General features: G+C 29.1%; 1 protein-coding gene across 1 annotated transcript; it reads right to left on the bottom strand.

Annotated features, from left to right (window-relative positions):
* Positions 1–8,057: 8,057 nt before the first annotated feature.
* Positions 8,058–10,977, bottom strand: LOC124544411 (putative odorant receptor 92a). The gene is made up of 7 exons (XM_047122945.1): positions 10,251–10,977; positions 9,956–10,157; positions 9,661–9,757; positions 9,075–9,179; positions 8,909–8,997; positions 8,752–8,818; positions 8,058–8,114 (listed from the first exon to the last, which is right to left on the bottom strand). Exons 1-7 carry the CDS (start codon positions 10,867–10,869, stop codon positions 8,058–8,060), a joined length of 1,236 nt encoding a protein of 411 aa, XP_046978901.1. The 5' UTR covers positions 10,870–10,977.
* Positions 10,978–12,891: the final 1,914 nt, after the last annotated feature.

The following is a 12,891-nucleotide window of genomic DNA, read 5'->3' as shown; positions in this document are numbered from 1 at the left end:
ACAAACAACAACTTGGATCCATAAAATACAATTAATTAAGTCCGTAATTAAATGTTACGCCTTTATCATTTTCATAAAAATGTTCAGAGAACAAACCGGCAAAAGTATAATAAATTGATTTTATTTCATGGAGAATAAATATTACGCAAAAAAAATGTAATACAATTTTTATAGTACAATTATATTTTTTTTTTGTTAAAATTAATAGTGTTTATTAATAAGGTGTTGTATTTTTTGCAATTTCTACAAATTATTTCCTTTAACATCCTAATTTCTTAAATTTTACAATTTGATGAATTTGTTAACCGTACTTTGCACGCATTCGTGTGAGTGCGTAAGCGACTTGTCAACACACGCATTGTAAAAATTATTCCACAGTTTTTCAAGGTGAGGGCGCATCTAACGATTTAAATCTTTGTGTAAAACTAGAAACCTTATATATAATCGAAAACTTTTAAAACAGCGTCATGATTACATAGCATAAAATAAAGTCGCTCACCGCTGTCTTCCCTATGTATGCTTATCTTTAAAATTACATAACAGATTTTAATGTGCTTTTTTTGAAAGGTTTATATGTATAATAAATACATGTACAACATAGTAGAGAAACACTAACAGTTGTAGACGTACGTAGCCGGGGCGGATTGCTAGTAATCTTAAAACCAGTGTAATCTACACTTAAATTTTACTTCAAATATTTTGATGTTGTTTAAATTCAATAAAGGTTTCCGCTTTAAAGCTGCTTATACGTGAAATGAATAAACAAATAGGTAAGTATGTTGTAATAGTCGACTGGATTCTTTTCATTTTTTTAATACTAAATAGGAACAATCTGTATGATCTCTGTCGCTTCTTATATTATTTGAATAATTATTGTATTTGTCTTATCAAATATTAAAGCGCGACCATATCACAGTAGAACTTCGTACAAAAAATTACTTGACTTTAGGAATATAAGCAGATAGTGAGTGCGAGAATGTATTATACGTTGACTTATTAATCGCGTTTACTATTTAGCCGACGCGTATTGCTAATATTTGTAACCAGCATTATCATTTGGGCTACAGATTTACGAAACAAAAGAAGCACTTAAGAATATTACGTATTAATACATATTTATAAGCATGTAGACAGATATGTTTGTAACAAATTCCGGCTCGAACTCCTGCCTTTTCAGCTGTCATATTTACTTTTGTAGTAAAATTAATGTTTATTTTAAATATTACTGTTATTCTGTAAAATAAAAACGCACAGTGTTGACTACACTGATCATGTCTAATGTCAAAACAAGTGAGATAAATAATAATCAATACGGTGCAGTGACACCCGAAAGGTCTTGTAATTGTGGTTAGGTATCTTTCCGTGATAAAAATGTATGTGCTATTCAGGACTACGTATATTCTCCCTCTGTGCCAAATTTCATAAAGATTAGATAACAAAAATACATCCTCAATTAAATCTTTCGAATTTATAATTATTGTAAGATTGATAAAACTAATATGAAGACTTACGAATTACACTATCCCCGGTTAACCAGAAAAACTGAAAATATAATTGACCAAAATTACCTTTTACGCTTACTCATCATATAAAATAAAATTAACGATACTGGTTAAGCTCAATTTCTACTGTAGTTTTATTTTCAGAGGAAATTTTCATACCTAGTACAAATATTAATACATACTTTCTGCCTCGTACAACCGGCCGCCGGCGGTGTTTCCGAACCTACATGTCTCCGAAACCTTCAAGAAAGGAGCCTACACATTTCCCTAAGACCGCAACGCAAATGCAAAGCCCTCGTTATTGCAGATATCTATGAAAGGTGGTAGTCGCTTTCCATCAGGTATGCCTCCTCGCTCCAAGCCGAGCCTCTTGCTCGTACCTTTGGCATAAAAAGTACTTCAAACATTATGATTACGAGTTAAGAGTTTTCAATGAGTAATTATACCACCAGAGAAAAACAAACAATTAGTTTCTTCTAGTTAAATTATACTTTGAGTTTCTAAACCTTTTTCTAGTATCTCCTGGGAAATAAGATATTGCAGCTGTAACGAGAATGCCCTTGGGGCGAATTTAATAGAGTTAGAATTTACTCATTTCCTCTGAGTCTGTAATACTTTTATATTAAAGTAATTCCGAGCTTTCTTGAAAGCAAAATAAAAAGACTTAATAATATATCTAAACGAATAACTTCATATAATACATAACCATCTCAATCCTAAGTCCACTCTTATTCAGTTAAAAAGTTAATCATAACGAAACATACATATTTTATTTGGTTATTATCAAGCTGAAAAAGGTTTCAGCGAAATATATGTATAAAGTTAAGGAACTTTATACATACATTTCCATTCGTACAATTTATGTCAGAAATTACTGTATACATTGTTTTTAGTATTAATTTGACTTCTATTGTTTTAAATTTCTGATTAGTTATGTATATTTATTTCATATTATATTTTAAATATTATTAAAAGAACAATACAATGTACATTTATTCAATGATAAATACAGTAAAATTATGAATAAGAGATACATAGACTGTGGAAAGGGCTGTGCAAAATCTTCTGACACAGTTTTTACTTAAAAAATATCTGAGCTCGTCATTTCAAACTAAACTAATAAAAACAAATATTTTATTTATAAAACAGAAATACTTATACAAAATAAAAGCGGAGATATAAAGTGTTTTATTTATGAAAAGCGATGCAGTACCACACCTGTTTCTTTGACGCTTACTACATTCTGACTATATATACTATATTTTAATCCTAATAATTTAAAACTAGTGTTCTTAAATAATCCTTACATAGTTCATCATAGATCATTTGGTGTATACGCTCATTCGCCATAATAGTTTAAAGCTTTATTAATATACTGCTGATTCAGCGCCGTAAGCATTGCATTAGAAGAAACAATAATTTACTTATATATAGCAATTTAAATTTTGAAAACTTACGTAAAATTTCCATACACTTTTTATTTTATGCAATTACTAATTTATAGTAAATAGTTATGGCCTTAATGTAAATAAATATGTTAATAAAAAGAATGATAATATGGATACTTTATTTAAGCGTTTCAAAATAAACCCTGCATATTCATACTGCTAAAAAAGCACAATGTTTTTTTAGTTTTTTGACGCTATTAATAATGTTAAATGACTACTAATATTGTTTTTAATTAATACATTATATTACAATCAAAATTAAATTGCCATTAGTTTATGTAAATTGTGTTCAGCATTATTGTGTGGTCATGTTTAATGAATAATATAAAGAAATACATAAATTATGAACCATTTAACAATGAAAGGAAATCGTTCAAACAGGCATGAATATATTTCTATGTGACACATTTTTATACGATATTAGATATACTTAATATATTTGTTAGCACATATTATTTATTGTACATGATTCTTATTTTTATATTTTTCCAAATTTCATCAAATTCCGTTAAGCGGTTTGGTTGTGAAAGAGCGACAGATGGACAGACAGAGTTGCTTTCATAATTATAATATTAGTTTAGATTTTGAGCTGAAATGTATACAAAAAAAAACAAAGAAATATGATATGTGGCTTTGTGCAAGCCCGTCTGGGTAGGTACCACCCACTCATCAGTTATTCTACCGCCAAACAACAGTACTCAGTATTGTTGTGTTCCGGTCTGAAGGGTGAGTGAGCCAGTGTAACTATAGGCACAAGGGACATAACATCTTAGTTCCCAAGGTTGGTGGCACATTGACGGTGTAAGGAATAGTTAATAATTCTTACAGCGTCAATGTCTATGGGCGATGGTGACCACTTACCATCAGGTGGCCCATATGCTCGTCCGCCAAACTATACCATAAAATAAAAAAACGTTAGGTATATTTAAATTTTATTTATTTAAATAAAATATATATTTATACTTGGTATATTTTGGCAAACAAAACTATATTTTTATATTTCTATCTTAATTTGACATTAACGAAAATACGAAGTCAATTAGGAAATTTGCCAAGTAACGCTTAGTTTCTTCCGCCGATCCTTATGAAAATATTCTCGACTCAGTTTAATTGTTAAGCAATATTTAAATTAATGAATAAATTAGAATTGGTCACAAAATTATTTGCCTATTCGAACAAGATTAAAGACATACATATTTGTATGAAATGATAGCGCCGTCCTATTTTATAAAGCAAAGTTATAAGACATCATAATTATTTTCGCTAACTTGGTTTGATATAAAATATATATATTTAAAAATGCATTTTCGTGGTAGTAAACCAAATACACCTTAAACCTTCCCCCGATAACCTAATTAACTGATAACGGGGCACTTTAACCAGAGTATCATATATTCCATCTATTTCGGTAATTAGCAGGCCCTTCCAACTCCATGGAAAGAAGCGCCAAGCTCATCATCAAGTTTTGTATCATCGCTGAATCGCCAGGTAGAACGTGAGAAAAAAATTTTTGCAGGGAGATAGCCAGTACTCTGCTTACACTATTGTATTATATTAAATAATTCATCGACTTTTATTGTATATATGGGAGAAGCATGTCCGAGCCCGTTGTTAAAAAAACATGACGTCAGCATTGTTGACGTCACGAGTGTCAGGGTTTCGATCTTTAACCACCCTCGGTGATATGAAATTAAATTCAGGAAATAATCTTCTCTGATTGATTCCAATATGAGGCGGTCCGATCGTTCCGACGGCTCGACCAAGCCTGTCAATACCGGCGGGCGCTTGGTCTTTTATACCAAAAATAGGTGGGTAGACTTATTCACTCAACGTAACAGCTGTTTACAAATACTAAAATATTTCAGACTAATTTCAACAATTCGCTAAAAATTATTAATTTAACAATCAAACAGTTTTAAATTATTAAAATAATCAGTTCTGGACAAGTGTTTTCTTTTAAATTCGTGGTTTCCGCCTACATATATAATATTCCATCAATGTTTGAAAATTGTAGGTACTCATCTTTTATTTAGGATGAATCCATGTTTTATTTATTTTCTCTGTGTGGTATACAATAAAGTATAAAGTAAAGTAATGTAATTACATACAGTATGTGTCATATTAATATAACTCCATATAATAGCAATGCATATGGTAATATAGCTTTTAGCTAGTTAAATGTAAAACTGTCATCGTCATAAAACCTCTTAGTTACAGTTGTAATTATTCTTTTTATATCCCATTTGTTACTCTGGACATAACTTTTTTTTATTTCTTGAGAAAGGCAGTCAAACGAAGATCTACTTAACGTTAGTGGTCACTATTGCCTGTTTATATTGGAAATTGGCATTATGAAAATATACGTTAACCATACATAAGTGAAATAGATTAAAAAATACAAGAACAGAAAATACTTAAAACAATGTACTAACAAACTGAAATAGTTCTAATTTTGAATTTATTATAACATAAATAAATCATCAGAATATTTCTATAAGCAGCGAATTAAAAGTGTATTAATAAAAATATTATGACAATTGTTTGTAAATTTAAAATAAGGTTATTAATACAGTTTTGATATAATTCTTATACAATATAAATATATAGAGAAACTTTGATTGCTAGGTACACAAATATGTTATAAATTAAAAATGAAACTGCAGGAGAGTCAGAGCTAAGCTTAATATGGAGCTTTTATCGATGGCAGGTATTGAATGTATTCAATGCAATAATTAAATTTAGTATTGTTTATATTTTCAAATGCTTCCGCTATATTCCACTTTATTTATGTTATCTAAGATATTGAACAGCGATAGAAGAAGGACGTAGATTGCATTTCCAAGTTTGTGATCTCATTCATAGAGTTCATTGACCCAGTATGGGTGAAAATTAAATATTTTCATACCTCATTGTATCTTATGCCTCTTTTCTGTATAATACTATGAGTGAAGCAAAACGATGATGCTGACATTTAATTTAATTTTAAATAATGGAATCGGCTGCCACTGGGGTCTCCTACTAGTAGGAGCATCGTATTTACGGTGCACTGTTTTTTGATAAAACAATATAGCGATTATTATACTATAAAGAAAGCTTGAACTATAAAAGAGAAAAAAATTCATAGGTGGTATTTATTTATAAGAGTTAAAAATACGTCACAAATTGTTTTTACGCTTTTTGTAATTCTAGGAAACCATCACACAAATGTTACATCATTTTTTTGTAGAAATGAACGACAGCCTTGTTTATTTTTATGTTAGTGAAGACTATAATTATTGATATGTCAATAAACAACGTGGTAAGTACTAATAAATCAAAAACTAAGTTATATAAAAATCTATCTGTATAGATTCGAAACTATTACATAAAATATCTAAATATCAAATACATTTACCGGTAACTGTGCTACCGCAGAACTATCAGGCGGTTTATATATAGAATACACGAATTTAATCAACGTGTTCTCTTGTTTCCTGCAACCGTTGAAATTTAATACACAAAAGTGCTAAATAAAATAGTTCAACAAAACTAAACCAAAATAACAGCAGATGTGCATTACTTGACTTGAAACTTTCTTAATATTGGCTGTTTCATAGATAGAGAATAAGTATGGCAGTGTAGTTTGTTAATCACAAATAATACTTTTACTTTTTCTAACAGAAAGCTATACAAAAAATATAGACACTTGCGTAATACAACGTCCATTAGTATTCTCTCCGAATTTCCTCTATTTTATTATTTTTGTCTATGATTTTTTTTTCTTATTAATAAAAGAAACTAAGATAATGATTTTACTAAAATCATATGAAATGGTGTTAACGTTTTCAATTACACTAATGATATACGTGTACACATGATATACGATTACAGCAATTTGGTCGCACCCCCACTAATTACAGATAACACACTGATCAAATTACCTCTGATTGAATTTTTGCTTTAATTAAGTCTTTTGGCAAATTTCAAAAAACAAGCTGCTACATTAATTTATAACGTTTTCACACAAAATAATAGCAAGGTCATTTAATATTTATGTAGATCATTCTTGCAAGCGGCAAATTCAATTAAATGTTTTATGATAATAATCAGTAAAATAAACATACATAGCTTTGACACAACGAAAAGTAAAAATTTCCTAAATTTCGGCGAACATTCCACTCGTTCACGTAAATTTATTTGTTACGTATCAATTCACAGCACACGTATAATTTAGAAAGTATACAAAAATTTATCTGCTCTACATTACGATAAGTAAATCAACTTTATATTGCGTACAATATCATTACGCGTCATTCTAAGGAGCTTTTAAAAAGAAACAGACATAAATACACTTTGGATACAACAAATGGTTTAACTATCAATATTCTTTAAGTGCCAATATGTATTATTAGTACGTACGTCCATAAGCAAGAATTAATGATACGAAACTGCCTCGCTACGTTTACGTCGAGAACTCATTTTCCGAACTATTTACAGTACTCTTCTTTCAAGATGACTTAAGTGCGCTGTAAATCATGAAATTTACTACCTCGTACAGTGATCATCGGGAATGTTTCTTTTATTATTGTCTGTGACTCTCGCCGCTGAGTGGAGTGTTTCGTCAAGAATTCCGAGTATTTGGCACGCGGTGAAACAAACTACCGCATGGCTGCATACTGACTAATTAACTTAGACTATTAATATGTGTAATTATTATGTTTGACAGTAACCAATATTAAAATTTGAACACATTTTATCATTTTTTAATTCAGATATAAGTAAACAATGATATATTTATAATTATGTTTTCGAAAAAAAATTTTAACTACCTATAGAAAAACTGAGAGCTTTATAACTTCAGAAATATTAATATTTAATAATAAATATATATGTAGTCAAAAAAAAAAAAAAAAAACAATTTAAAAATTTAGTTTTTATTTGACGTACAATGAAAATTTATAACGAGATTCTTTACTATGCAACAAAAAAAGTGTATGCAAATAACAGCTGAATCAATGAGTAAAACTGAATACTCACATCCAATGATTGACCCACACATGACAACACGTAAATTTTTTTTAAATACTATTGAAGTAGTAAATAATTATTTACAAGATCAAATAGTTGGTTACTCGCGATATAGCGAAGTCAGCAAAGCAAAGTATGACCAAGATGAACTTAATATCTGAAAAAAAAAATATATGAGAATATGGTTTAATGCTGTTTCTTTAAATAAATTCTAAAGCAATGCTAAACAATAGTGAATACAATGCGATATATGAAGCATCGTTATTTGGCTTCCTTTCAGCTATTATTCTCGCATATTGAGGAAATTTATCGGGTGCATTGCACTTATATTGTTGAACTAAAACAATAAATCGGCTGTACTACCGATTGTAGATTGTATATATGGATCATATGAAGAATATAAATAAATTTAAATATCTACGTGACGTTTTAATACGATATATAACAGTTCAATTTTTCTCACATGAACTTTTTTTAACTACAGAAGCATTACAAGAAATTTTCAAAAAAATCTAGTAATCTATACAAATAATAAAATTGAGGTGTCTGTTTGTAATGTTAAAATAGCCCTTTTTTACTCAATACGTATGAATGTATGGTACATATACCAAAATAACATTTATTTACAATTTTTGTCTGTCTGTCTGTTTATTCCGGCTAATCTCTGGAACGACTGGACCGATTTCGACGAGACTACAAATATATTTTTTTGTTTAATTTAAAAGCGTACAAGGTTGCGGGCACAACTTGTATATTAATACATTTATGTAATATGGATAAAGGTATATATTTACTTTAGTGAACGTTTTGAAGTTGACATCAGAAAACTTGAGCGCTGTCATTTTACATGGTTTCCGAGCTCTGTAACGTAGACCACAATTATAAATTTGTAAAAAAACCTGAAATTTACACAATAATACCACACATCTTTTGCATCATAATTTCTTATACCTGGCAGATATTATCATCAGATATGTTACAATGGACTTCTCTGCTCTATACCACTGACAATTGTAGGCCGCATCAGTAACTTTCATGCTCTGAACAAAAATAATATGTTCACAAGAAAAATCAATAATTACTTAATTATAATTTTAAGTGAGTATAATTTACTCACATAAATCATAATCATATCGCCATAGTAGCACAGAAAATATATTTGTACAAAGCCCATTGTAAGAAACTCCAAGAAGGGCACGACTATAGTGAAGTCTTTAATAGCCTGAAATTAATGAGAGAGATAACTTAAGCGAACATTTTTTTTTTTATATTAAAATTTTTAATTTATTACAATTATTGAGGAAATATACCTAATGCTGTAAAATTTCTGGTTAATAATTCTTTATTCAATTTACTTATACGAGCACCCAGGAAGTTTTCTTACACTTTATATTAATTATAGGTAATGTTTTCAATTACACATATTGGACTCAGTTTGTGTATCAACGAGGGTTAGCTAAAGATATCTACCCCTAGTTGACAAACCTTATATGAAAGGGATACTATGAGATTATGAGATGATATATAATATAAGTTAATTGTTTTCTATATTTATGAACATCTGATTATTTTTAACTCCGTTAAAGATACACTGTACTTTAATAAATGCCTATACTTACATTTTTACACTCAATTTTAGTCAATATGGGTCGTGAAAAAAATTTCATACAAATTAATAAATAAAATATGAATCATTGAAATACCGTGACGTTAAATCCGGTGAGGCATATTAGCAATGTACTCGTAATGACATTAAGCAGAAAAGACTCTGTATAAATAAATTCCATAAGATCCACACACCTAAAACACAGGAAACGGTTAATTTATCAGTTAACAAGTCAAATTTAATTTCCCTAATCAATAAAGAAACTAAAACACCAGAACATTCTTTTATTTTAAATGAGTTCTTTAATTGCTACCAGTTTTACACTAACTCGTATAATCATAAAATTTAATAATCTAATAAATTCAAAAATAAATGAAACAAAATGTTTATACTCAATCAATTTTCTGTGACGATCGATTATATTGTATAGACTCTTCTTAAACTCCTCATCCATTAATTGAATATTAAGGTTGTCCTTGAAGGGTACAACGTTTTCCAAATCATTTTGGAGGACATAAAATTGGAAAATTACAAATGCCGAGCAAGCGTAATATAAAAAGTATGGACCCAGAACTGCTAGTACTGCAAATACCGCTGAAATAATAATTATAAAAAAGTAATATTTAAAACTCAACAATTAGACCGTGAACACCTATAAAAATTATGTATACTGTCACAGTAACTAACCTGCCCACATTTGATGAATGTAAGCAATCGGCCAAAATCGTATGTCAGTTGTATCGAACGGATACAGCAGTAAAAAAGGCAATACTAGTTTAATTTCACCCTCATTATAGTAATTCAAAGCAATAGTTATTAAGGGGCTTATTCCAAATGTCGGTACCCCAATGGCAATAATGATGGTCAGGCTATTTACAGCAAAATAGAACATTTTCATTTGACTTTTTAAAAATCGAATGTCGACTTCTTTCAGTTTGTTTTCAGCGGTTATTGATTGAAGAGTGCGTATGGCTTGTACTAATTCGCAAACTTGACGACCGTGTTTCACGAAGTAAAGCGTTTGTATATTACTTTGGAGGCATAAAGCGAGACATGGCCCTAAGTTGGTAAGCTGTATAAAACTCTTCCCTGTGACAATACCGTGTATCAGCCATGCTATCTGACTAATTATACTAGTAGTTATCCACAATGTATTCATAGAGAACCACCACATAACTTGTAAGCGTTTCCAGATAGTTCTGCGACCGAGATAATCAAATTGCAGCCCAATTGGTTTTAAGTATGCTTGCACCTTCCGTATTGCTTCATCGAACAAATCTATTTCCCAATTTCTTTCTCCCGACATAATGCGTCATCCACTTCAAATGTATTTCTTTGAAATAGTATCATCTAGTCTTTGTCTAACATATTTATATAGCATTTTTTTAATTAAGTTATTATACAATTAACTTTATTCCAATTATGTGTAATAAGCGTGATTTCCTATTCAAATATCATGTAATTATTACTTTAAAAATTAGGTAATGTATAGGTAAAGAGAATATTTTATTATTCCATTTAAAAAATCTTCATTAATTATCCACTTGTGTACATGTTTATAGGTACAATTATAATTTTGAGACAAATAAATGTTTATTTACAAAAATGAGAGGCGCAATAATTTATACTTTATGAGACAGTAATTATTTTTAAACGTGACCTAAAATTAAAATGAACACATTTAAATTGACTCATCTTAAAAATAAAGCGCATATGAAAAGATTTAAAATAGAATTCGAAGGAAAATATCTGACAGCAATCTTATAAATTGCCTTGTTAAATGTTATGTCTTGTAAAAATCGTTAGTTTTAGTTATCTTTATTTCAGATATCTCCTAAACTCGACACATATAATATTAGCTAGTAAATAAAGTAGAATAGACAAGTCGTCGTCCAAAAAGTTAACATGAGATGAGATGAACAGGTTTTTATGAATGATATATGAAACAGGAAATGAAGGAACGGAAGTCATAACGAAACGAAGAGAGAAAAGTTATTTTTATCTTTATTCCATAAATATATAGAAAAAAAAAACAAAGAAATATTTCTCTTTTGTAAATAAAAGTTTATCCCGGAAACAATTTTTTTCATAAAAAATACTTATTTTTATGAAAAAAATGCGAAGGAATCGTGCCAAATCTTGATGGCTACTTATCTTAATCTGTAATAGAATATTTTAAGAATAATGTGCCTATGACATGAAATGTTTATATTTTAATCATGAGATAGTGCGTTTATTTTGAAAACTATTAAAAACAAATATTTCTTGCAAATGATTACTGGTGTGACAGATAAAATTAAACATATGTTTCATTGTACATAAAACACCCACATCCTACCATTACTTTATAAGAAAATAAATATAAAACTTCGTAAACGTTTCAAAAAAAAGAATGGTGCAATACTATTTTATGTTTTCAAACAACACAAACGCTTCTCTGATTTGCAACTCTGTACTTTCGGTCTACCTGTTTTCTGCGATATTTACATAGTTATAAAATTAAACAAGAAACAATTATAGAACAGTGTGGTAAAGCACTTCCCTTACACTTTATCTTTGTTGGGTTTTATAAACATTTACTCGAGTTGAGAATTAAGTAAACTGAAGTCTTTGATGTTTTTACTTGCCTTGATCATTGACATCGAAATGTTATTCCATAAAATCTAAATTTAGTGGTTCATAAATATCTTAAAGCGTCGACTTATAAAAATTTTATTCTTACATTGTAAACAAACAATATGTTATATTATTTTTTGATTAGTTTGGCAATAAATCTGGTATTAATTTATACGGAATAAATAACACCAAACAAATCAATCATTTATGTGTACACAATTACTTGTCTCAGATTGGATGAATCAGGTCAGTTACGATGCCTATTCATAAATATTAGGAATTCATCATCATATACGGAAATGACTCATAATACAGTTATATATCGACGATATATTTTATAAATAAATATTAATGGTAAGCTACATCTAGTATAGTATTTAAGGTTATACATATATATAAGGTTGTATATAAAAGGGTATACATTATTTTTTTATTAGTGATATTTAGATAATTATAATCAACAATGAATTTTTAATTTCAAAAAAGTCCAAAAAGTCAGTAAATCGTAAATACTTTAAAAATAAAAATATATTTACTATTTTGTGACAGAAACTGAATCTGTACACTTGTTTGTTCTCCTTTATCAACTAAATATATACAAATTAAAAAAAAGAACATTAAGACTGTAAAGCTGTTGGTCTTGCACGTGAACTCAAATCGTGCTAGAATGCTGTGTCTTCGGATTATAAGAGTAGAGTGGACTTCTAAGTAC

The sequence above is a fragment of the Vanessa cardui genome, chromosome 4, assembly GCF_905220365.1.
Source record: "Vanessa cardui chromosome 4, ilVanCard2.1, whole genome shotgun sequence".
In the NCBI taxonomy this organism is placed as follows: Eukaryota; Metazoa; Arthropoda; class Insecta; order Lepidoptera; family Nymphalidae; genus Vanessa; species Vanessa cardui.
The sequence above is the reverse complement of the archived record's forward strand: the minus strand, read 5'-3'. Positions and strand labels throughout refer to the sequence as shown.